Source organism: Homarus americanus, unplaced genomic scaffold (assembly GCF_018991925.1).
Source record: "Homarus americanus isolate GMGI-L3 unplaced genomic scaffold, GMGI_Hamer_2.0 scaffold36734, whole genome shotgun sequence".
In the NCBI taxonomy this organism is placed as follows: Eukaryota; Metazoa; Arthropoda; class Malacostraca; order Decapoda; family Nephropidae; genus Homarus; species Homarus americanus.
In genome coordinates, this window is record NW_024733126.1 from 7,921,199 (window position 1) to 7,949,083 (window position 27,885).

General features: G+C 34.9%; 1 protein-coding gene across 20 annotated transcripts in view; it reads left to right on the forward strand.

The window, feature by feature from the left end:
- LOC121869320 (intersectin-1-like) overlaps window positions 1-27,885 on the forward strand; it is a 126,777-nt gene that overhangs the window by 12,212 nt on the left and 86,680 nt on the right. For 17 of the 20 annotated variants that reach the window (XR_006089532.1, XM_042370588.1, XM_042370591.1 and 14 more), the window contains 13 exons: window positions 3,658-3,738; window positions 4,900-4,953; window positions 5,395-5,663; window positions 7,084-7,226; window positions 9,277-9,444; window positions 10,026-10,240; window positions 11,060-11,174; window positions 11,754-11,912; window positions 13,293-13,431; window positions 13,987-14,141; window positions 15,484-15,643; window positions 16,309-16,434; window positions 19,015-19,543. Coding sequence is in view for 19 of the 20 variants with exons in the window: in XM_042370588.1 (XP_042226522.1) it covers window positions 3,658-3,738; window positions 4,900-4,953; window positions 5,395-5,663; window positions 7,084-7,226; window positions 9,277-9,444; window positions 10,026-10,240; window positions 11,060-11,174; window positions 11,754-11,912; window positions 13,293-13,431; window positions 13,987-14,141; window positions 15,484-15,643; window positions 16,309-16,434; window positions 19,015-19,543 (2,313 nt within the window). In the remaining variant the exon portion in view is untranslated. The remainder of the gene's footprint in view (window positions 1-3,657; window positions 3,739-4,899; window positions 4,954-5,394; window positions 5,664-7,083; window positions 7,227-9,276; window positions 9,445-10,025; window positions 10,241-11,059; window positions 11,175-11,753; window positions 11,913-13,292; window positions 13,432-13,986; window positions 14,142-15,483; window positions 15,644-16,308; window positions 16,435-19,014; window positions 19,544-27,885) is intronic. The other 3 variants (XM_042370595.1, XM_042370607.1, XM_042370605.1) reach the window with 2 other exon arrangements.

A 27,885-nucleotide genomic window follows, 5' to 3' on the forward strand; every position in this document is an offset into this window, starting at 1 on the left:
CTTTATTGTTGGTGGCTTTATACTCCTCCCTTATTGTTGGTGGCTTTATACTCCTCCTTTATTGTAGGTGGCTTTATACTCCTCCCTTATTTACATGATCATTTTTGGTGTGGGGGCTTTGGTTTTTTTACATGTGTATCTTTACAAGATTAAGTTTCTAAACTGTTTTGTCTATATACAGTACTTCTGAATGCTTATTCATTGTAACAAAGACAACACATTTTATGCCCATTTTAAAGTCTATGTAACAATGTGCATTACTGTATTATACGAAATGAGGTATTGAATATACTGTAATAACTACCAGTACTGTACATAAAATATATACAGTAGGTTGAAAATAATACTGCAACTGCCAGATTTCCTGACTCTGCTTGTTACTTTCTTTTACAAGACAACTTCTAACCTGGCAGTTTGTTACACAATATAATATTTATCACATCTATGAGGATAGGCTTCTTTAATTTCATCTACTTCTGCCATATTTCTGATTTTCATTTATAATTGCATGAATTCCTTAGTTAGATAGCTAGTGTAAATGTTAGTGTTAAATAAGCTCGGCTATAATTTTATGTTCTTTGTTATATTGGCTGCTGTTGGGTTAGACACAATGTCGTATTGGGGCTTCACACTCACAGTGTAGTATACTTTAATCTACTCCTGAATTAAAAAACAAAAAGAAAATATAAGATATGCGAATCAAAGTTAAACATTCATATACTGTTTGGTCTCCAGGATATTTCGCAGCCTTCACTTAATGATCGCTAAGAATTTCAGTACTATATCAGGCATGGGTCATTACTGTATTTCATGAATTTACATTGTATTGTACTTATATTACTATACAGTACAGTGCAGTTCTGTTTTTATCAACTACACACTTCCCTGTACCTTTATAGTACAGTATACAGTACAGTGCTGTAGTATATGCAGTAACTGTATTGGTATTGTATGTATCTTCTAGTTTTTGTGTACTCAATATAATAGCTGACTGGGAACTTCAACTAACTCTGAGCCATGAAAAATATTTGAACTAGTGAGACTTTCAGAGTAAATGTAAGAATAATCGTATGGTTTAAAGTTGCTCTTTTGCAGTTTTGTTTTCCTTATACATAATTATTTTTTTATTCAAGAACCATAAATAATTCCCGAACCTACAGTAATATCTCCATTAGCCAGAATCCCTCAAACCCGAACTCTCCATTAACCAGAATTGAAATTTTCTTGGAAAATCATTCCCAAAGCCGGAATTTCTGGGAAGTTCTGGCTTTGGGGGCGATTTTCCGAAAGTCACATTTTCTGGAAAATTCTGATAAAATTTTCCCAGTACCCAAAAAACTATGGGGAGGGGGGATTTCTTCCGAGTTCGAGAGATGATGCAATGCGCAATTTCTGGAACTTCCGATAATCTTTTTCCATTACCCTGAAAATTCCGGGATGAGATATTTTTTTCCGGCTTTGAGAGAGTCTTCTCGTTACCTGGAAATTTCTCATTCCTGGAAGTGCTGTGCACCAATTGTTCTGGCTAACGGAGATATCACGTACTGTAATGAGTTCAGGGATTGAATTTTCTAGGGTTTTATTTTTGATCTATTGGTTAGCTGATAAGATTTTCAAGCTGGTCAAACAATATTTTCTTTTTCACCATTCTGCTCCTTGTTAACTTTTACATTTTCTTCTGATCTCCCACATTTTGTATTTTTCTTTTTCTTTACAGAGGGTACATAACATTACTGCAATACAGTACTTTTACATGGATGGGGCATCAGTTTGGGCATATTTGTACTCATTTTAAGGATACTGTATGTCTTAACAATGATTAAGTGAATTTTCTTCAAGCTATAAAAACAAAACACTACTGTATGTAATGGTATTATTCTGTGGACATTATTGATTTGGGTAAATGTAACCCTGTAGTGACCAGACTTATGGAGTGAAATTTATTTAGGTCTTTGAATAATTGTTCAAGATTTTGATCAACTCACTTCAAGTTTAACAAAATACTTTCCTGGGTACTGTACTGAGTGATGTACAGTATGATTCTGTAGTGTGTATTTGTGGAATTGCAGGCCTTAAAACATGTCTATATATTTTTCGTTTCTGCTTTATCTGGTTTTATTTCCAGGCTACCCCTGATTACACTTAGACTGATTTGCTTTAAATGTACAGTACTCAAGTGTATTAGGGTCACATTGTGCTTGAATTGTGTTAAGATGATGCTATTGTGATGGCAGCATTGGGAGATGATCAACTGTTATCCCAACTGAGATACTGCACTGACAATGCCAGGATTGATTCTCTACAAATTTGATGTGCTCACCTTAGTTTCAATCAGTGTTCTATGTTATTTTGAGATGGTGTTTCCCTTTGCTGGAAGCTTAAGAGTATAATTATTTTTAATTATGACAGGGCTTTACCGCTTCATGTGTAAGACACTTTAAATTTTGAATGAATGTGTCTTGGCATTATTTAAGATAGACTACAGGTATACCTTGATTAACACTAGGGTTACTCTCCAGAAAACCCTATTGTAAACTCTTGATCCATTGATTACCTTAATAAATTTGGAAATACTTTCTTTAAGAAAAAACCTTTCTAACATAAAATAAAATTACACTTTGCACCGCAACTTAAACATTTGTTGCCATAAAAATTTAAAGTGTAGTTAACATAGGCAAATATTTTATTAAAAACAAACTAAAATTTATTTAATTGCCACAGTTGAGTGAGATACAATACTTCAGTATATTCCTAAGAGGGCCATTGTCCTTGTGGCAGCCAAAATGTGTCTTATAATATCCAACTTAACATCTAAAGTGATGGCTTTACTATGAGGGGTATTGCTGCTGCTCATTTCTCTTGCTGTTTGTTTTCCTTACATCTCTAAATCGGGTAAATATTTTGGAAAATTCAAAAAATTGTTCGAGAGTTCTGTCAAAACAAGGAGCAGAATTTGAAAGATGCAGTTGGTTTATACATGTACAGTAAACTGTACCTATTATAGGCAATTACTGGGTAGGCTGCATGTTTATCATAAGAAATATCATAAAAAAATTATTGGAAATAGAAATAAAGGTGTAAATTACTGTATTGACTATTGGAAAATAAAAAACTTAAATATTGTACTGTAGATTAATTGTTAATTAAGGTATACCTGTACAATATTGTATAGGAAAAAGGAAATATTAGCTTACATGTACATATTGTTAAGAGACTTATAGAAAACAAAAATTAACATGTAACTGGTGAGAGATGCCTTTAACTTTCACAAGATGGCTGCCTCTCACTATTGAAGAAGTCCACGTACTGTTTTTTCTTTTTATTATACAGTAATGTGACAAAAATCTGGAAATACTGTACTGTACAGTTAGTTGTTATAATAAGTCATATACAGTACATATTTATATTGTAGTCTGGAACTCTTCTCCTACATGTGTTCTTTGATGAGTTATTTCCAGTGTTTTTATTGTCCGCTAGTTAATTGTTTAATGATATATTTTATTCTGGTTCTTGTCACTTTCTCTATTTACACTTCTATATTTGTAATTCAGGTGCTTGGGGGCAATGCTTTTCATTAAATTTCTTATTAAGTGGTGGCGTTGATATTAAGCTTGGGATATGCCTCTGCAGTCTTGATAATAGCTTATGTTGCTTCAGCTCCAGCTCATGATCCTGCGACTGTTGCTGTAGATGCTTATGTTAGCCCTGTGGGTGCTGTACCCACTGCACCACTTGTGGGTAAGTCTTTGAGCACATCTTGCAATTGTTGTTTTTTATCTTTTTATCCTTTGACCAGTTTTGGAAAAGATTTATGTCATTATCTGTGCTATGTGTGGGGCTTTCTGTGTATTAACCCACTACTTGTCCAGGCAGATGGTCTCATAATTTGGGTATTATTAATTTGGAACTTGGTAAACATTGTTGTTACCACTTGGAGATGTGCATGTGCTTCTTGGGGGTCATAGGAGCTATGTTCAGGGTTTGTGTTGCTAAAATAAAAAACTTGCTGAGAGATTATTTGCAAATATAAGTGATTTATGTAGTATATATTTTTTTGTATTACTGTATTTCATGGCTTCCGAGAGCCTTGCAAGAGACCTAAGAGACATTCCTCTGCCAAGTACCTCACAGACAGGGCTTGTAATTGCCCACATGATACTGTATATGCAACTTTTGATGGTGAAGGACATCATTCCAGTGGACAGTACTGTATAGTGCCCAAGTGAGAAACACAGTATGACTTTCATATAAGCCTGCACAATTTCAGTGGTAGGAAAATTGTAAATTGGCTCAAATCAAAGCTGACAGTCAGTAGCCTTTGCATATTGCATGCTGATTGGGCAAACATGACTTTAATAAGACCAATAACCTCTTGGGACAACCATAGCACAATTTTCTCATGAGAGGTTGATAATCTGATGAGGAATGGTGATTAGTTTACAGTATACAGATTAAATGAAAGCAATAACTGTGATAATATTATGGGGGATAGTCTGAGGACATAGAGCCGCATAGTAAGCAGCCCCATATTATGAGAGCCACCTGACCATGGGTCTTTACCAGGAAAAGGCTCATAAGAACAAACTTTTATTTTTAAGGGAAAGCATATTTTGGTTTTAGTATTTCTAAAGCTTGCCATCTGTGGAGTGGTGGGAAACTTGACTCTTATTATGGGTTTTATATGTTTGTAATATTGTTTTTATGTCTCCGGTACATAGTATTATGAGTGGTGCTTTATTGCTCTATAAAGCTGAACTTTTTCAAATATTCCTAAAAATACTTATTTTGGTACAGAAGAAATTTTGGATTCACTGCTGAAAGGATTATATATAGTAATTGAAAGCTTATTTTAGTGATAGTCTTTGTGAGTTTTTATTTGCATCTTGAAATGTATTTCAGGAAGTATGATGGCTGGAGGTGCCCCAATGAGACCTGTGCAGTCAATGGTGACAGGTATGTTGCTTGAAGTTTGAAAAAAAAAAATTTTTGATTCATTACTTGCACATAACTATCTCTAGCAGGAGGAAACCTACTGTTTGTTTTCAGAAAATGTCAACAGATTTGCCCTAAACTTGAAAAGCTTTTGTATGGGCATGATGTGTTATGTTCCATTGTCAAGTTTTGTTTAGGTGGATGTAGACTGCAGTCTACATCCACCTATTTTGTTAATTAAATTGTCTTTTATATTACGTACATGTCCATAGCGTTTTTATTGCATGAAAGTTCAGCTAATGCAGGGACTATGCCTATTTTACCACATTTTCAAGTGATTTCATATGATTGAAAATAAAGTATACAGTACAGTAAAAACAAAACTTTTTTTTGTGGGAGAAGTGCATAGGATGTAGAGGTTGTATAATGTGTAAGATGATATGATTTACCTTTTTTACCTAGGTGGTGTGCCATTGGCAGGAATGGCCCCTCAGATGGTCCCGGCACAGCCCTTAGTACCTATGGCTCCAACATCTGTGCCTGCAACATATGTCCCTCCAATATCTATGGCTCCAACACCAGTGGCAGCAGCACCTTTAGTTTCAGCACCCATGGTGCAAACCATTTCCTCAGTATCACAACCAGTACATCCTGTACTGCCAATACAGACAGTGCACCCAGTACAGCCAGTGCACCCAGTACAGCCAGTGCACCCAGCACAGCCAGTGCAGGTCAGTCACAGGTTTCCTGGGGGTAGATTACTTTCTTATTTAAGTACTTATCATTTATTTCTGGATACTGTACATTGTTTTTATGAAAAATTCTTTAAACTAGACTGGTATTCAAAGGCATTGCACAGTACAGAACTGTTTCCATAAAGTATTCTGGTATCTCGCCAGTTGCTGTCTTGTTGCATAAGATACAGGTCATGACTATGGTATGTAGCATTTAGAAGCTGAACAGTATGGGACTTTAAGTTACCCCAAATGGGGTAAATGTAACCTAGTCAGAGGTGTCCAATTGGCTTCATATAACATGGGTGGATACCACAGAATGGTCATCATCAGGCCATTAATGATTGATTGATCAAGGAATGACATTTAATGATTCAGATTGAACTGGGGGACCCAGACACACTCCATCCTCCCAAGGCTGGTACTGTTGACGTATTGTTATTGTGTCAGTGGTGTGACCAGACAAATGACTGGACGATGTGCATTGCTCACATGACAATGTAAACAACAACAACTATCATTTAAGACACCTATTTACGATTGGGTATAAGGGGGAGAGTAAAGATAATCTTTTGTGAAATATTTGGCTGCAAAAATTTGGTTGGCTTAGTCTGGCTTGCCATGTAGCACAGGTTCCCAAGTCTGGTCATCAAAAGGAATTACAATATCAATCCATCATTTATTGAAAGAAGAATGTACATGTTTAGGCTTTGCTGTACCATATACAGTAAATATACAGTGTTTGGAGGAGGTTAGGTAATTTCAATACTTGAGATCATTACAACAGTACGAAAAATTGGCACAGTGGAGGGAGAAGTAAGAGACAGCAGTGCAAGGGAGAAAAGTGATTAGATCCTTGAAGAGGATCTTGAAAGGAGTTCATATAAATATAAATGGAAAGATAGGACTCATGAGACAGCTTATTCCCTCTTAATATCTAATATGCCAATGAGTTGACTGACTAAGAATAAAGATTGCTTGAATAAAGAATTTGAAAGCTGCATATAAGAAAAATAAATAGTAGAGAACTGCATAAAATGAAGGAGGGTTAAAGAACTTAAGAGTGGAGTGTGGGACCATGGAGTGACTTATGAAAACTATCTGGAACTGGTTTGGTGTTGTAGAGTGGGTGAAGGATAACAAAGAGAATGTGTGAGAAGGAAGTAAATGTTGCCTAAGTAAAGCAGTCAACATCTTAAAGGGGCAAGTAGTGACAAACATTGTCAGAAGTACTCGATAGGGATTAAGGAAATAGAACATGTTAGTAAGGCATGGATAACTACAGTAAGGTGACTAAGGTGTTATGTCATGATCATCCCCCAAGTATATAGTTCCTAAAAACAAAACAAAAAAAACTGACACAGTAGATATATTTAAGAAGTAATGTATTATTCTTTTTTGGCTTCTTCTTATATAGCTGGGGGGCATGATTCCTCCTATGAGCAATGAAGTAGCTCCAGTACCAGCAGGAAATGTTCCACTTGCAGCATCAGTAGCACCAGGAACTTCGGCAGCTCCTACTGGGGCTGCAGTGCAACGAACAGGCAGCCAAGATTCAGGGTATGTTTTGTATTTGTATGGTAAATGTTATGATTATACAGTACTTGTGATTTTACGAGAAATGTTAGGAATTGCATGGAATGTTTGTTCTCATGTCATCCAGTAACTTGAAAATTTTGGATTGATGCATAATTAAGGGAAGGTTCCCAAGGTGAGATGCTCTATTAACAAAAGGTATCAAAGAATAAGAACATAGGTACAGGTATATACAGGAGATTTGGAAGTGGAAAGAGTGTCAAACAAGGGGCTGACCAGCGTGTACTGTACTTACACATCATGAAGACACTGAGAATAGGTAATGAAAGAATTGTAATTATTGTCATCTTCATTTTATGGCCCTTTCCTTAACATTAACATGCACTGTCAACTGGAAGCAATAGAAATGACATTCTTAATCCTTAACTGGCAGCTAAGGATTCCTTACTCTGCCCCCATATGCTCAAAAATGGAAAGCAAGAACATGAAGCATCCACTTATGCTGGCTACCATTCAGAGGTTAAAAACAATGTTGAAATGAAGAGGATGCAAAGAATATGAAACACTGAAACAACAAGATATGGATGAAGTGTGTGGCATGGTGGGTCGGGGTTTCTTCAGATGGTATGAACGTACAGTATTTAGAGAATTAGAGGCAAATAATGTGAATACAGTAGCACGTCGATTTAAAGCGATTCAATTTAAGATTATTGATTTAAAGAGACACCCATAATTAAGGACAATGTTTTAATTTAAAGCGAATCTTTCCTATTTTGCGCGAGTCAATCTGGCGCATCATATTTAAAATTTTGCGCCTAATGTTTCTCTGGGCAACCTACACTGTCCTAAGGGCAAAGCTGTACTGTACATGTGCTCAAAATAATGTACTAAATGATTACTAAAATTTTTGTCTAGTGCAAACTATAGGATGATTATATTCAAATAAATCACCATCTTATAAGAATTCCAGCAATGTAAATTATATTCTCCACGGTCATTTCTGTGACATTTTATAAGCAAAAAACATAAACTCAAGCTAAAGGACATAAATAAACAAATAAATACTTCACTACACCTTCGGTGCCAACTGTCAAACATATCACTATCACTTCCACCCCCCCCCCCATCTTCCCAGCCAGGGTTTGGTGTTTTTTAGGCTTGAAGTTTTTATCTTATAACGTCACAGACTAAAGTTAGGAGAATATAATTTATATTGCTGGAATCCTTGCAAGACAGCTAATAATTAGAATATAAACGTCATATATTTTGCACAAGAGATAAAAAATTTTGCTCTCTAATAAAATTCTCAAATTAGAACTAAAATTTGTATGTCTAATGTGAGCTATAGCATGTGTATATTCAAATTAATCACTATCTTATAAGAATACCAGCAATGTTGATTATATTCTACCATGTCAGTTCAGTGACATTTTATTAGAGAAAACTTAGTCACTCTTAAGGATAGATAAATAAATAAGCACTAGACCTTGGCATCAACTGTCAAACAAATCACCTCACCCCCCTCCCCCATCTTCCCAGCCAGTAAACAGACCATTTTGCTAACCTTAATTTTAGTTGTTTTGATTAATGAGTGTTTGTTTTAACATAATACCACAAAAAACAATGTTTTGTTTATTCTAGGAGATGGGCAGAGGTGCATCTGGGTAGACTCTTAGTCTCTTTAGTATTTTGTGTTTCTCTCAAGTACCAAACTAAATTATTCCATTGAAACAACACTTCGATTTAGTGCTATATCAACTTTCTACTGTAAAAGTTCATAGATAAATAGTAGAAGGGAGAGGGGAAGACTAAGAAAGAAGTGGGAAGATGACATAAAGGAAGTGTTGTAAGCGAAGGATAAGGACATTAAAAAAGCAGCAGAGCATGTGAACAATAAGATAACATGGTGTTGAGTGGTTTATGTCACACCAGTTGGAGTGAATGGGTGAAGGCAAGAGAGAGGCAGTCTTATTTTCCTGTGGCCACACTGCATCTTTGCAGGAGAAAGTTTGCAAGAATATTAAAATACATTGGTGGTCTTATATACAGTATTTGATAGTGTTTCCTCCCACAGTGGTTCCCAAACACCTGTTGAGTGGGCTGTACCTCAGGCAAGCAAACTCAGGTTTACGCAGGTGTTTAATATGTCAGACAGAGCCAAGACTGGATACTTGTCTGGAGTACAGGCAAGAAATATTCTTATTCAGTCTCATCTGCCTCAGCAGATACTAGCACAAATATGGTGAGTTGAAACATGTATTAAATATTGTCATTTTTTTTTTTTTTTTTTTGAGAATGTCACTCCTAAAGTACAGTAAGTCAGTGTTATGGTCATGCTAGATTGGCAACTTAGACCCTATTGAATTGTTTGGTTAACCTTTATGTTTGGAGCATTTTATGGAGGTATTCTTTTTGGTCATGTGTTAGCTCCTTTTGGGAAATCTGTTTGGGCACCGGGGAATTCGTGTCTTGTATACAATTTCTCCTTGACTACATTATTTATTAATCTGAAATCTCTTATAATTACCTGTGAAAATGGCTTTAACATTGTTGCGAGTGTCTGGAGAGACAGTACCTACAGGGGCTTTTTTCCAACAAATTTGTGTAGATGTAAAGTAAGTGATCTGGCAATGGTGTTGTAGGATTTAGAAAGGAGACAGGTAATGAAGGATATATAACATTCATTTTAACAATTCTCATAACATAATTACATTTGAATAACACCTTGTTTTAAGTGTAGGAAAAAGCAAACATGTTTTTGTTTATTATTGTATCTGTAGGTAAATTCTTTCATTTTCCTTATTAATTTCTCTGGGTATTCAGGGCACTGGCTGATGTGGATAATGATGGTCGTTTGTCAAGTGAAGAATTTGTGTTAGCTATGTACCTGTGTGAGACAGCTAAAGCAGGAAACAAGCTACCTGCCATACTGCCAGCAGAGTTGATACCCCCTACCAATCGCCGCCAACGAACTTCAAGTGTTCATTCCACCAGCTCAGCCGGCACTCCAGTTACTGATGTCTTAGGTATCAATGATAGTAAGTGTCAGTTTCTTTTTCTTATTCTGTTTGTATCTAATCTATTGGTAGGTGTATGTGCATGCATGCATGCATGTGTGTGTGGTGTGTGTGTGTGTGTATGTGTGTGAGGTGGTGATAAAGTATTGTATGTGTTTGTGTGTTTCAGGTTGGTGCTAAGTGGTGGTCTCCAAGAGTATTAATTAACATATCTCATAAAGTACAGTACATGTATAAAAGAGTAAGTTTTAATGCAGTATGTACAAGGTGAACCAATAATTACAGTGGTAATTGTGTGTGCATGTACGAGAGGTGCAGGGTAGTGGTGGCTGCCACGAAAATGAGAATTTGACACTTGAGTGAAATAATAAGTAAATCTAGAAATTTAGATTTTCTATCTTTTTTCTGCTTTTTATTTCCTTTGTTTGAATCAGTTACACAGTAAAATTTAAGTATTCTAATTCCATATTCACACAGAAAAGTTTATTTGTATTCTTTCCTTCATCCATACACTGTATATTTCTTCTCTCATGTTTCTTGTTGATGTAACTCTCTTCTTCTTTTGAGTAGATAATGCTGAAGATGATAAGGCATCCCTTGATAATTTTTTGGGTGCCACAGCAACACAGGAGTGCAGTTTCATTCAGTAAAAGTGGAGTAATGTAACCAAGCACTAATATCTAACTGGTCCAACACAACAGACACTTAGCACCAAATTATAATATTTTTTGTCCAGTTCAAATAGTTGGGGTTATTGAGATTTCTGAAATTGGGAGATGCAGATAATTGATATAATACTTGTATACACATACTGTATGTATACATGAAATCTGTTTTCAGACACATTTGAGGACAAAAGACGAGAGAACTTTGAGAAAGGACAAGCTGAATTAGAAAGAAGACGTAAAGCCCTTCTTGATGCCCAAAGACGGGAAACTGAGGAAAGGCTTCGCAGGTATGTTATTAAGTGAAGTAAGATTAAGTTTATAGACTTGTTTTGTTTTGTACAGAAAGACCTTATAGATGTTCTTACAGGCCTTAAGTTTGGCAATAACTCAAGAAATTGTGTCTGATAGAGAAAATAAGGTGAAGTACTGCCTATTTTTGTATTAACTTTTTTTTTTTAACTGGCAGTTAGCAATTTACTAACAACAAAATCATAGGGAATTCATTCGCATTACTCTATAACCATAAAAGTGGATTTCAAAAGTTCTTGTCATATTTTATTTTTTCTGTGGATTACATGTCTATCCAAAGTTAATTGATTATCTTTGAAGAAAAAATACATAAATTATTTTATACTGTATATTTTCCTTTGACTTTGGAAAAACAGCTAAATTCAAATCATTCTGTAGTTAAGTATTAAATTTATATGCAGGTTTCTCTTTTTTTTTCACAACTTGGAACATGCTCTAGTGTTTCTTTTCTTTAGTACTGTAATGAGAGTCCATAGAACTTTACTTTGTTGATGTTTTTAATTTCCTGGGTCTATTAAGTAGTCTTTCTCTTTTAATTGTCATGTATCAATTGCCAGAGAACGTGAGGAGGAAGCAAAAAGAGAAAAGGCCCGACAAGAAGCAGAGAGACGACGGCAGGAAGAATTAGAACGAGAGATGCACCGGCAACGTGAAATGGAGGCACAAAGAGAACAGGAGAGAAAACGACAAGAAGAGTTGAGGGAACAAGCCCGCAAGTTAGTTTCTGTCATTGCTAGATGTTATGACCTCAACTGATTTCTGGGTTGGCATTATAAATTTTGAAGTACAAGACAGTGAACCCTCACTTTACCCGGTTATTTCAACCCACGGCGGCCTGCGTAAAGTGAGAAACGCGTAAAGTGAACAACATAACATATGGGATTAATTGAAATAGAGACCGGGCTGACCCCCAAACTCCACTTTTTCAGACACAATACCTACGTTGTAGTAAAAATAACTTCTTAATTTTATGATGGTATGCACACACAATTAATAATTAAGAGAAATATCAATAATATTAGGTTTTTTAACACTTACATTAGTAGAAAAGATGGCTGGGCACACGGGGATGGGGGGGTTGGTTCCGAGGCAGAGGGCAGATTATTGGCCCTCACCTGTATCACTTGTATCAATTGTATCACTATCGACCACAGAGGCTTGCAGGGCCTCTTTGTCAAACCCCTCAAAGTCTATATAAGTCCATATCCTCACTATCACTATCACTGACTTGGGCCGGCTGTGGTGGGTGGCGGGTGAAGAACTCGGTAATGTTTTGAGGACTGGGCGACCTTGTGCGCACCCTGCTCGCGCCGCTCTCCGCGTAAAAGGGTACACACACCGCGGAAAGTGAGCATTCCAGTTTCGGCAGGGTACCGCGTAAAGTGGGACCGCGTAAAGCGAGGGTTGACTGTATATCTTTGATAATTAGTAAATTTCTGTGATCAGTTTGCATAATAAGAACTGTGAACTAGATAAAAGAGGTAATAGCCCTGTACACTTATAATTACTCAACAATTTGGGGTAATGTTTTCATAGTAGTCTGTCATTTATCATCATCACTCTGTTGCTATTTTCTATGCTTTACCCGATGGCATTATGTCCTAGTGACCGTCAGGCAAATTTAAATAAAGTTTTATGGTTGGATGCCCTTCCTGTTGCCAACTCAATTTTATGGGGTGGGAACTGGGCATTATATATAGGTCTTAAAACTACCCTAGTATATGTCAAGGCAGGGTCACTCCTCCCTAGGATACACTAGGTAATGAAGTTAGGTAGTAAAAATGGAAGAACTGTTCTCCGTATGACTGGCAAAGGAGTTGAGGGTAACTTAGGAGACCCTCGATATTGTGATTTATTCATTGCTAAGTATGGCCAATCTTAAGTACCGGGGGGACTTTATGTCCAAAAAAAGGTAAATACCCAAACAGGTTAATTTGTTGTTCACATTGATGTTCTTCAATAAATGTGAGTGAATATATTCCTTGCACTTGTGTGGTCCCTCAAGCCTGCAGGACTCGTTACAGCTTTATTTTTGTACTTGACGAAGAAACAAACTTTGCATCAGGTTAAAAATGATGCATTTTTCTTTTTATCAGAGATGCTGAGCTCCAGAGACAACAGGAATGGGAGAAACAGAGATTGCAGGAATTGATGAATGTAAGACAGAGGCAACAAGAAAACCTCCTGTCTCTTAAAGCTAAAAATCAGAGTTTGTCCATAGAACTTACAACTAAGGTTAGTTTTGAGTGACTGGATATTTTATTTACGTTGTTTAATTAAAATTGTATAGGTAAATTTCTCCTAGAAATTCTGGGTACAACAAGCTGTTATGTATCTTATTTATTATAGCAGAGTACTATTTGTCAGCTGAAAATTTTGGGACCAAGAATCATTCTTTAGTGGATTTTGCACTGTACGTAAATTCCATTCTTAATTTTGTGAATATGTTTACAGTATACATTCCTCTGTTGGTTGATGATTAAATGTTTTTTGTACTCAATATGTTGATTAAAACCATTTTGAGGGTATCTGAATGGTGGGGCACCCCCATCATATACCATTGGTGGAACTTAAGATTGGAACACTGGAAGGGTATTTCTGTATACCTATCATTCCAGACATTTTGTACTCTACATGTTGATTGAATCTCACTGGTCTCCTGGACTATTTTTCTCACTTTTTTTTATGCTGGGTGAACAGAATCAAGAGCAAGTATAAATTCCTCCTTTATTTGCCATCATTCATTCTGATGCTGGTTGTCAGAACTACTAAACTCCTTTTAATTAACAGGAGGACCGAGTAAAAGAACTAACTCAAAAAATCAGTGAGACCCGTCAGGGAGTGACTGAAGTAAAAGCAACAATTGATACAATGCGATCTACTCGAGATACATACATGTCGGATATGAATCAACTTAAGGCAGCAGCACGAGACCAGAATCAAAGGTAAGCAGATCTTGTTTGTAGTATAAGTAAAAATAAAAATTTATGAAGGGTTAATGAGATAGAGGAGAGCATACGAGTATGTTGATGATATGGACGTATAGACCTGGTACAGGAAAGGTTATACAAAAAATAAAAGATATCACCTGAATACACGATAACAAGAGAAAGAGATGGCCTGGCCTGACTTTGTAAATGAATTAACAAGGTCAAGAGATAACATGTTAGATAATGCTTAAGGAATAATTATGGATTATGTTCACTGGATTTGTTTTCTACATAAGAATATTGATACAAATGTTAACCTGGTGACTCAGCTTGGGATGCACAGTAAATTGGTGTGAAATGCAGTGAGTCCTTATGTAAGCCTAGTTATCACTCTTTAAATACTGTTCTGTATATACCCAGTACTTTTTTATGCAAGTTAAGGACAATTGATTTTGTTGCCATGGTAATTTCCTGTTTTATACATTTCTTTTGCATCAAGCTTCCAAGTTATTACCTCTTTATTTAGGTTTTCTGTACACTTTTCTTCAACCTACAAAAATATATGAGATGGATAGAAACAGTAGAATAATAAATATGAAGAATAATCACCTCAGTTTCTTGTTACTTATTGACATTTACTTTATTAGCATACAGTATACTGTATTTTTCTAGCATACAATCTAAAACCAGTTGGCTTGTGTGATACAGGGTGCTGACTGGGGACTGTGATTTACCAATTGTTCCCCATAATGCGAGTCAGAGTTGAATTATTAACTCATTTAAGTATATCAATCACTCCTGTCACCCTTTCACATGACCTGCCTCAAATGAGGGGGAACTTTTAATGTGAGCTTAGCTAGGTCTGTCAAAATGTTACATGGTAAGTTGACATCCAATATCTTCAGTCACAGTACAGTATATTAATACAGGTACTTCTTCTCTGATTGCCATTAAGAGCAGAGCTTAAGACACCTCCCTTGGCTGCTTCATCAAAAACTTAAATGTCCAATCACCTGTATGACACATCAGGGATGATTAGTAGGAATTGGTACAGTTGAGAGTGTTACCAACACATATCCTAAGGTTATTTTCTTTTAAAGTTTGTTTGCATTATGAAGCAACACTGAGCCAAGATTGAAGATTGCTTCATAAACTTGGGTTTGACCTGGCAATTGGCTGTTTATTCAGCATTTGCAATCAACCAACAAAAGAGTGTACTGGTCTTACCTCAAGAATAGCCTTCTAAATAAGGCAGTTTTTGCCAACAGTTTTTCTATTGTATGATCACACAGGTAACATGTCTCTTTCCTTTTGCACAAAAATGTCTTGCTTTGATTCTTTGTTTTTCTACATTTAGGCTATTAGCTCTTAATCAAGAAAAAGCTCGGTTGAAGGCACGTAACACAGCAGCTGCTGGAGCTAGTGGGGCTGAACAGGCAGCAGTTGATGCTTCACTTACTAGCAAGCAGATGGTTATTAGGCAGCTGCAGGAAAAGGTTGAAGAACTTCAAAAAGAGGTAACAGATTTACTTGTACCGCCTTTTCACCTTTGATTATCTCAGTGTTTAAGCAGTCAGTATACACTTTGGATTGAACATAACAGAGAACGTTCCAAAATAATATTACTGTAATTTGTTTGTGGGTGAAAACCTTATTGGATATATCAGTATGAATATTTGGAACAGGATGAAACTAGTATACTTTTCTGCCAATCATAACCTTTCAGCATTGTCACTTTGTTTTACACTACTGTACCTTGTAGACTTATTGACCGTCCAGTACAGTAAGGTTGTCCCATGTATTTGACTTATTACCTTACATTTCAAGTTCTCTCTAGAATGTATCATTAACTATTCCTGCCTTTTGTAACACTTTACATTAGTTCCCGTGGTATAATACTCTAACTTTGCACCATCAAAAGTTTGTGTTTTATATATGATAATCTACTCGTAATTGAAAGAGTAAATTTTGTAGCCGAATTTTACAGTACTGTACAGTATAGCCTGAGGAATCTTGCATTTTTTTACTGTATCCTGAAAAATTTCATCTCTTAACACTCTGTTCTTTACAAAATGTTATTGTTTTTCTATTATATATTTCTACTTACAGGTATATGTAAATGTATACTAATTTCGTTTTCGTTTTTGTTTGAGTTTCCTATATTCCAATCTTTACATTTCAGTTGTCATCAAAAGAAGAAGATGTGAACAATAATGTTACTGACCTTTCTTTAATGAAAGATGACATGCATGTAACAGCAGAAAAGTGTGCACAGATCTTCATTGAGTATTCTGCTAAACGTAAAGAGGTAAGTTGTACATTTTCAGCCTATTAGTTAAGGTAATGAAGATGTTTTTATCAGTTTTTTCTCATGCTGTACAATACAGTATATGCAAAAAGTAAACAGTTGGCATTTGGAAGATATACAGTAATAAGGCCAATTTTGTATGTTAGAATTAGAAAGAACTTGCAGCTTAAATCAGATAATGACTAAGTCTCCTTATATACATCCATTAAAACATGTATGCTAAATGATATGGATAAATTTTCTCAAAATAATATTTGTCTTTATACCTCAACCCTTGCACATACAGTATAGTCTGGTTTTACGCAGATATTTTTTACGTTGAAGGCCATTTACGCGGCATCTGTCAGAAGAGATAATTATTATTTACACTGTAAATTCCATCACGTACGCGGCAAGCAGCAGGGCGAGGTGCTGGGCGCTGATGTCAGCGCTGACGTCAGACTCGCTCTGGTGACGTTGCAGACTGTGATTGGGCCACGTTTCCTTACCACCCACGCACCCCCTCCGCCTCGTGCTGTGATTGGTCTAGGCATCCTTGCCACCCCTGCCACCTACACTCTCCGCCGCCGCGTCAGTTTCACTGTCTCCGCATATATTCACTCGTGCCCAGGAACCAGTGCTTTTTTTTCTTTCTACACAATGGCTTCCACTGGACCCCCACCAACCCTGAGAGGCCCTGAACTACTTGGCCCAAGCGACGTGCCTTAAGCGATAAGGTGAAGTACGAGATCGTCCAGGAGTTAGAAAAAGGCACGAGACAGGTGGATCTGGCCAGACAATATGGATACCATCATAAAATTAAGATGTTATTTTTATTACAATGTACAGTATTGTGTCGGCGATAGCCAAAAAAGGTGAGTCTGACGGTCGGCCCAGTCTCTTTCAATTAACCCTATAGGTTCTGTTATTTTATTTACGCGTTTTGCTTTATACGCGGACCTCCATGGGTTCAATTAATTGCGTAAAACCAGACTATACTGTGTTTAGAATTCTACACACTTTCTCGTCATTGTTAAGAGACGAAGTCAGATTTTCTCTTAACATGTCAATTGATATCAGTGTTTATAGGTCCCTCTAGACTGTTTGTACATCTTGTCACTTTATCTTACCTCCTGCTTTTGCATTTTCATATGGTAAGCAACTTTTCTTAATTCTTCTCAATAAATCTTAGTTGTACTGGACCATTCATCTGTCATCAGTTACACCTTTCTGTGTTACTTTTTCCTTCATATACTTCTAGTGCATATCTATGTCTCCACCAATGAATGATGACGGGGGAGGCTATACAGGATTGCACTATTCTGTCTATTCTTCCATCTCATTCTATGCTCAATAGTTAGTGCAATCAACTATGTATTATAATTTTTAAAGAATTTTCCTGAAACTTGACTGAAATGTTATATATATTCTAGAGACAGGCTTAAATTTCAGGCATGATTGATTTCTTGTACAGATTTTAAATCTTGGGCTTTATAATTTTTTAGGTGCTATTATGCAACTGGGTCTACACTTTATGTAATATGCTTATCCTTTGTTTTTATGTGAATATTCCTGAAGCATAGTAGAATTTATACTTTTAAATGAAGATTATTGTGCATGTGATTTTTTCTTCATATTTACATAAAATTTTACAAAAAAAATTCTGCCTTGTTGATTTTTTCATAGCAGGGGCCATTTGTGATGTTCCCTCACTGTGCTCAAGCTGCCATTGGCAGGGGCATTTAAATGTTTCCCTTTTCATCAGTTTGCATCTGACCATCTCTTTCCATCCAGTTCGATTTCCATAGAGGTGGAGCATTGATTTACAAACATTTTCTAATTTTCCTATGGCAATTCTTTATAATTCTTTGGGTCCTTCATGTGACATCTGCATCACAACCATGCCTTTACATCAGTCTTCAGAGTCATAATCAAGGAAGTTACTCCCAAGGAAATAAAAATACAATCTGAACAGTGAGCTACACATGTGCACTAATTTTAGAGAATAACCGTACAATGATACCCATAGCTGGAGACATAAGATATTACAAGTCTTGGTTAATTAACATCATACAACACTCTCTTTAATATATGAAAAGCTGTGTTAATCTATAGAAATTAAAGGCTATTATGCCAAGTTGTTATATACTGTAGTTGAAAGTGGATCTTTTATAAACCCTCAGGTGTGTCGAAACAAATGAACCAATGCATTTCAACAAAAGTCATTGATATATAGATACAGTATACAGGAATCTTTGTTATTAAGCAGTTATCCTAATATAGGTTCTGCAAGTATTTCATTAATCCACAAATTGAGCAAGGTTTTAATTCACTGATTACTTTCTACGGAGAGACTGTGAATGGTAATTTATGATATGATTGTTATGTCTCTTGTAAAATAGATTATGTGTTAACTTAATGTTTTATTAATGTGATTATGTGATTTTGATAAATGAAATAAAAAGATGAGTACAGTAGTCTTAAGTACTTTGGTCTCTTCTCCAAAAAACAGTTTGTGATTTCGAGTTATATATAGTTTCTTGTGTTTTGATAGTTAATTGATTTGTCAAGCATATATGCTTATTCAAATTATATTGACAGGTGCTGAGTCTGCGAGAGAAGCTGGTTAATCCGGATGCTGCGTGGGGTGATGCTGCCAGCTCAACTTGGGCAGGTAAAGGGATTGGTGGTGGTGGGGCTAGTGCCTGGAATAGTGCATGGCCCCCAAGTCAGCCCAAAGATGCATGGCCCAGTAGCGGAGCTGATGGTAGTGGCGCCCCCACCAGTAGTCTACAGCCTCTACAGGAACAGCAGGAACACTCGGCAGAACAACATCAACCTCCAGTACGCCCCCCGCCCCCTTCCACAACCACCACCACCACTGCCATCATGCCCTCTGTGGCCGCCACTGGCACTGTAAATGAGAAGCCGGCAGTACCCCCAGCCCCCCGGGAAGTTGAGGGCTTCAACACCACCAACTCCACTACCATCACCAACAGTACCAGTGCTGTGGGCTGGGGGGTCCACAATACCACACCCCCCTCTTCCTCCACCACCACCATAGCCCCTTGGGGGATGTTCTCCACCACTACCACCACCACCCCATCTACCACTTCCACCACACACCCAGGTATACCCCCCAACACACACCCACCATCATCCTTTCTGACAGTCTTTAAATATTCGTACTACTTGATTCTTTCTCTGGGTAATAATTGGTTGTCTTATTGTTACCTTACCATCTCATGAACTTATGTCCATCTTTCCTAAATAATTGAATTTTATATCACTATTTTGTCATTAAATGCATATGGGATAATATGCAGTATTGATATTTAATGTCAATGACAATATGCTTCTTTATTTTTATACTGATGACAATAAGCATTATATTTCTGTATTTATACCAAGTGTATTAAGGTGCCTGACATCAAACAATAAGCATGTGTAAGGTCACACTAAGATATTTTACTGCCCTGAGAAAGCATTATGTAGTATGCAGTGTATTTGACTGAAGCTTCATGGTTAATGTGCCTTCTAAATAGAGGCATTAATGATTCATACTTTCTGATACAAAAGAATTACAGTAAAACTACCTGTTGCTGTGATTAACGTCAGTTTTATAAATTTATTCTCATATAGTTACCCAGTTGGCAGCAGAAAGTTGCTGTGATATAATCTCATAGCTGTTAATTTGATCTCTCCATATGACTAGTGGAGTACCCTCTTCCTGATTTCCTATCTTTTCCCTCAGAAACTGTAAGTAATATGAATGACCATGAATTGAATATTTTGCGCAAACAAATATGTGGAAAAAGTATGAGAAGTTTTGGCTTGGGCTTGAGAGGTAGAGAGATGGATAGTTGCTCGAATCATCACTCCGTCTGTTCCTGTTATCTAGGGAGAAGCTAATGGGGTATCAAAAGTGCTCTATATTTTGAAAATACTCTTACTGTTATCATCAGAATTTACTGATTCTTTTATAAATATTCATGATATATGAATATATATACTGTAGTGCTTAATTAATACATTGTAAAATAATTTATTTCTCCTCTTTGAACAGTGATCATTTGATTATCATTACTTATTGAATCAACATCTTGTGTTAAGAAACAATATTTTCTTGTGTAGAATTAATTGTGAAGAAATATTATGATATTTATTGCTGTATTGTATAAATCTATCTCTTCTATCATTTATTAAGTAAAGAAATAATGCAGCTAACCAATTTAAGGACAACTCCTTGACTCTTTACTGCAGATTACGTGATAAATACATTTAGGTTTTTACGTTCATTGTATTCATGTTAGTTTGTTAAGAAAAGTCATTGACTGTGGCTGTTATGAATCAGATTGTTTTAACACAAAAGAATATTATAAATTCCATAATAATTTTAAAGTATATTTAATTTACTTTTATTTGAAGGATCAGTATAATTATTGTCATTTAAAGAATAGTGCACTTTTGATTCATTGCTGAAATAAGCTTTTTACTTTTTATCCTGTCGTATAAGGAACAATAACTTTACCACAGTCAAGGGATAGCTTTTTGAGACACTATTAGTTATTTTGATGGTACTGATTTAGCCGAGTTGTAATAATGCAGCAGTACATACTGTAAATGTACAATAATTTATTTCTTTAAATTTTGCTGCTGTTGTGCAAGTGTAGTTAAATTTGAAAAGTATATACAGTACAGTATATCTTAGTAATGCTAAAGCTTTATTTGTGAATTCGTATTAAGTATACTTTGATAGAACCTATGGGGATCAAGTAGTTATGTTTCTGAATTGTTTCCATTGCAAACAGCTACAGAGTAGTCCAGATACCAAACAGTACATATAGAAATGCAAATGTTTATAGCGATTTGTTTTGTGTCCCTGACTGTTCATGAAATCCCACTCGGAAAATATTTTCTAATTTTGAAATATTTGCCTCCTCTTCCCCCTCCCATGCCAAAATAGCTGTTATTTTTTCCAACCACCTGTAACTGTATTCAAGGATTAGCTTTGGCTGAAAGCTTTAGTTATCAAGAAAATGATAGTGTCAGATATGGAATTTTGATTTAATAGACAAGTTATTTCATTAGAGCTAATAAAGACCATACATTTACAAATTGTTAATTGTTTTCAAGATAACTTTTGTTCAGCCATTAGTATTCCTAGAAGCAGTTTGTAATAATTTAAGAAAAATCCCTAACTTTTAAGATACAGGACCACAGAATTGGGAAAACACCATTTTTCAGTTCAAGACTTATTTTTTCATGTTTATTTTGCTACCAGGTAGTAAATGTTTCTTATTTTGTCCCTTCCATTTATTTTCCTTTCACATTGATGGTATATTACTGTTCATATAAGAAAAGCTTTCATTAAGCTGTACTGTATGTTTTATATAACATATCATTCACTGGTAGTGAAAACCATAAATTAAATTTTCTTGCTTAGACCATAGTTTGAGCTGGCCAAAGAATAGCATTAAACAGTTAAAACATATTTTTGCCTGCCATTTAACTTTCATTATGTTCAGTATTGGAAGCTTAAATAAACAACTAAAATAGAAAATAAATCACAATCAGTAACTTTGTATGTTGTCATATTTCTTTATATGACATGAGAAAATAATCCATACAGTATACTTTCCAGATTTGATATATGCTTTATTATGGCTCCCTCGGAAGTGAGAAAACATATTGCTTTTCCTTTTCCTTCTCCTCTCCTTTTGAAAATAAATCACAATTGATTGTCACTCCTTCAGATCTATACGAAATAATCTGAAACATGGCAGAGTTGTACCTTGGTTCAATGTGCCCACATCCATTCTCCATATTTCCCTTTGTAGCCATTTTATGGATCTGACGTCACACTAGTGGGACTGATAGTGGGAAACACATTGCAGTACATTCACTTGTGAATGTTGGCCTCTTAATTTTTCATGTGCAGATTTTGAGTTATATATATATATATATATATATATATATATATATATATATATATATATATATATATATATATATATATATATATATATATATATATATATATATATATATATATATATATATATATATTTAATTTATTTATTTCTGCTGGTTTTGCAATTTAAACTCTACAAATTTTTATTGCATTTTTCCCTTCTTATACCTGTATAACACGAGAAGTACAGTTTTGAAAAACATTAATATAATGATATATACAGGCATAAACATCATCACAAAGTTTATTCTTAATCATAAGCATACCCCCATGTCCTTTTGCTGTGAGAAAAACTTTGCTGAAGTTTTCTATAACCATACAGGTTAATTGATTTTCTTCAGTAATTCATTAAATAAGGGTTCTCTTGTTCTCTTATATGTTTTGTTGTCACTGACCTGGCTCTCTGACAAAGCAAAACATGACCTGTCCGCGGTGATTCCCCATCTGATGGTTCTGTCACCGCACTTTTTAGCAGAAAAATCTAAAATAGACAAATATTTGTAGGCACTAGAATCCTGAATTAGCAGTACCCAGGGAAGATTTGTTGCTAAATAAGTGTAATTTTTTGGTTATCGGCTTTTTAGTGGTAAACTGATTTAATCGAAAATACTTGGGGTGTCTTGATTTATTAGCGTCATGTATACCTGAAGATCCACTTTTTTCTTAGCTGTCTGCCATGATTTAAGGGTACAAAGATTGACAAAATAAGATTCTTTACTCTGATGATATTTAGATTACACCATATTGTACTGTGGTTAAGCATTAAATAACTAATAAAATATATTGTAAGTTGTTCAATGTCAATATTTTGAAAGTAAAATCTTTTTCTAATTTCTTCCCTGGGTGAATTAGTCTTGTATCTGTTGATCCTGCACCACATGTAGACTAGATGGCATTGTGACCCGAACAGTTGACTTTGATATAATCTTGGCTTATTTATTTGACTTCTTGTTCTGTTGAAGGAAAAAAGATCCACAAATGAGGAGCTTTGCAAGGTATCAAAGTTGTCTGATAGAGCCACAACTTAGCTGTGGTGTCACTAACTCGACTTGTATGTTGCAGTTGGTCTTGTCGTAAACACATTGCACTTACTGATTGTACCTAACCAATTGAAGAACATGAGGATAAAACTGTTTAAAAATTTTCATTTGATCATGTATTGTTACTGCTGGCGTGTACATTACTTACCCTGCGTAGATAATGATCTTGAAGATGTTAAAGATGTTTACCATGCAAAATTTTTTAAATATTAAATATTTAGATACTGTACTGTAATGTGCATAAAATTGGAACTGTAATGGCATTTAAGAGGAATTTAATTGTTTAGCAAATACAGTAGTTATTAGTACTCATGTGACTTATTTATCGCTATAATACTTGTCAGCCAAGTGGCAAAAGGCTTGCAAGATTGAAAGAAACACATGTTTTTAATACACATATTCTCTCAGTATATTGGGAAGCAAATATAAAAGATGATTTATCAAGTGATGAGATTACTCAAAGAAAACTGTAAGATTATCCTGGACAGCAGTGCTTTTATAGAATCATTTTCTATTAATGATTTATTTTGTCAACAAAATAATGAATCCTCTTGATTTGTAACTTATCTTCTACAACTGGTAAGGTACTGACTATTTTGCACAGTTTAGTGTACAATGCACTGGTTGATTGAAGTAGGAGTTTGTTGCACTTTGTATCTCATAGACATCACTTGCTTGAGGAAGATGTGTTTCTCTGAACTAGTGGTTTATAGGATTAAACATATGAATTGGATACAGGGCATTAGGTGTTTCATTCAGCTTATTTGTTCAGAAGAAATTTAATCTCATGTTTTCCACTAGTTCATGAGTTTTTATGTTCTCTTCTTTAGAGCTCCTCCTATGTGGTAAGGTCAGCTCTCAAGTACAGGTATACATGCTTTTTGACATGGTACATTTCTTATACAGTATTTGCTTTAATAAATTGCAAAACTTGCTGTTATTTATATAAGTTATATTTCTGAACTGTTCAGATACATCATGTTAAAAAGCAAAACTTTATACTTTTGCATTACGAATGAGATAAGGATGATGAGGAAGGACTTGATTAAATTGCTTTGGTCTTGACCTAATAAAATACCTTTACTGAGCAGTAATAATTGTAGCACAAATGGATATCATATAATGAATTATATCCAGGGGACAATCTTCAGTGAAAGTCTTTTTGTGTGGTTGTTGATGTGGATTGCAACACATTTAGAGAGGAATTTTGTGGAACTAAAGTCTCGGGCACTTTATTGGGTTAGGTAGGTGAGGCTGGTATGTTTGTTGGTCTGAGGCTAAATTGAGATTAGTGAATACAGTAGAGAGAATATTTTAGACAAGTAACAATCAGTGATATACAGATACTTAGTGGTCTACATTATCTTCATTAACATAAACTTGACTGATATCCTTAACAAAGATGGTTTGGAAGCATATAATGTATGTATACAATTACTTTTGACCAAATTATTAAAGTACTGTACAGTAATACCCACCATATAATTACAGTAACAGATTTTATATTTGTATGAGCTAATTAAAGTGGGTGTAATATTAGACTCCTAGAATTTGACGAGTGTTGCTTCTAGGATTTAGATGAGTAACCATAAACTAATCTTAGGTAAATGCCTTACTACCTCTATTGGCATATCTTGTTCAATTTATATAAAAATAAATTGCATGTACAGAGTATATGCTTTTAAATTAAGGTTTGTGAGTTCCTCAATTTTATTCTTATGCAGGAATTCTTTAATTAATGCAGTAATAATTAATATGTAAACAATCAGATTTGCTACTGTAATATTTTCAGGATTATGAAAAGGAATGCCTCTTTTTCTAAACAAAATTTAATTGATGATCAAGTTGAGAATTTCTTCTTTGGGATCATAGTTACTTTTGGTTTTACAGTATTTATCGATAAAATCTTTGATGTTCTCATGAAAGAACAAAAATATGAAATCTAACAAAGACAAAGAAAAAAATAGAGCACTGTACAGTCAATTAATTCTATAAAAAAATAGTAGTAACTTTGTTGTTGTACAAATAATATATTCTTCCTTTACTAATCAACATTCTAATGAAATACTTCCCTTAGCTAACATTTTTCTCATGACCTTTTCATCGTGATATTGATTAGTGTTTCCTTTGCCAGTAAGTAATTATGATAGTTTAAATCTTACCTTCTAAAGTCTTTTATAAATCATGAAAAACCTGTGATACAACCAATAATGAAGTTGTTTTGTACAGTACAGTACAGTATGTGGTAAAATGAGTGATGCTCTGCATATAATGAGATACAGTACTTTATGGGGTATTTAGTATCTTTATAACTTTAAGGACTTTTAGTTTTCCAGAGTTAAGTCAGTTATATCTTTGATAGTTAAGTTTTGAGTGGAAATGGCCACTACTTTTGATAATGAGGCTGTGATTTTATGTCATTTTTAATTCTTATAGAACAAGTGATCATATTCCAAGGAGCACATAAAATAGAAAATTTTTTAAAAGCTCCCTTATTGCATAAAGAACATTGTCAGTTAGTCAGGAGTGAGTGAGTGTTGGGTTGACTAATGTAACTAAATATGCCGATTCATTATAGGTCTGTACGTTAGGCATTTTATGTCAGAGGCATAATATCTTATTAGTTATTTTCTGTCCTACTCAATATTCTTGTAGTAGTTTGGGGGATTATTTATTTCTTAAGGCTGTCATCTTTAGTTGGTATCTCAAAAGTATCTTAATTAATTATTTTTTTGTGAGGGGGAACACATTTAGTGAATATTGATATGGGAATCATGTAGGAGGTGAGAGAGTTGATATTTGTAGAGTGCACTACTCACTTGACCGATCAAGAATAAAATGTGAGACTCGGTAAAAGAGTTGTGTGGCAGGAGAAAGACAATAATATAGGTGAACAAAAGTAATGATGGAAATAAGTAGAGAAGGGAGACAGAAATTTGGACGTTAGTGTGAATGGAGATGAAATGGATGGAGTGAGATATTTTAGATCAAAGAGTAACAAGGGAAAAGAAAGTTTTATGTTTATTGAGAAATGTAGAGAAAGAAAAAAAATCATCAAAGGGGGAAAGTTGGGGATGTATGAGATTACCATTTAAGGTTGAGTTTAAATATAGCATTATATGATAAAAAAGGACAGGCCAAGAACCTTTGTGCTTTTTTAGGTATGATTTTTACAGTATACTAAGAATTAAAAGATGCATGTTGTACGATGAATCTAAATGAAGGAGTATGAATGTGAGATAAAAATAAAATATGAAGTTGTATAATATAGTGGAAAATACTTTCATACAATAAATCATGATAAAGGTTATACTGTACTGGGGGAAGTTCGGCAAGGTGTTTTTCCAGATAATTTCATGCCCAAGGTATTTAGCAACAAGTTATTCCTGATATTAAATATACTGTACTCAGAAGTATTAAGTCTGAGAATATGTGGGCAAGGAATATTTATCAGTAATGAAAACAAGCTGATAAATTTTATAGTTCAGTGATTTATGTGTAACTAATCATCAGTGATTTAGTCTCTGGAGATACAGTACGTATGTGGTTAATGTGTTCGGTACAGTGCCGGTATGTATCACATATAAGAAATTTTCATGTGGCATTTTTGTTAATGCCAATTTAATTGTTTAACTGTTAGAATATTTGTTCTTTTTTTTTTCTACCAAGACGAGATTATTGCAAAAGTTATAAAGGTCAAATGTATTTGGAATTACCATAGTGAAACAGGAATAATCAGGAGGCCCAGTTTTTTCTTTTTTGATTAGTCGGTTCAACCGTCAGTCAGATTACTGGTAAAAATTAATTAAAATTGGTTGTATCACAATTTTCTAATTACACCTACCTGTAAATGCTTAATTAAAGTATCTATAGTTTAATCATTTAATCAATCAGTAGTTATTAAATTAAGGTAAAGTGCTGTTACCAACATGGAAAGGTTATAGTAAGTTATATTGTACTGTTTTGTCAAATAAAGTAGATAACAATGTAATAATGATAAGGCACTATAAATAGTAATGTAAACTTGTATCTGATATTAGAAGCAATAAGGTTATACATGTATACAATATATGAATTGAAACCTCGCAAATTTGATTGGATTTGGGTATCAATCAGAATATCTCCAGTACAGCATGTATATGTGACATTGTATTCAGTCCTGTGTTGCAGTATTCACAATTATGCATAATACTGTACGAGTAACCTTAACTTAAAGTAGTAGATAAATTCCAAGAACGTTTTATGTTAAGAAAAATCATATTAGATGAAAAATTTCCAGTAGACTCCAAACTCAGTCCTAAGTGAATATACAGGAACAAATACTGTATTCATAAGACATTGGATACACTAGTATTACAGTACTGTAGTCACTAGAGACCAAGCAGCAACACATCAAGGCTTGGTAACAAAATGTGGTAAAGTTGGGTAGTTAGTGGGATGGAGAGAGCGAGTGAGTGA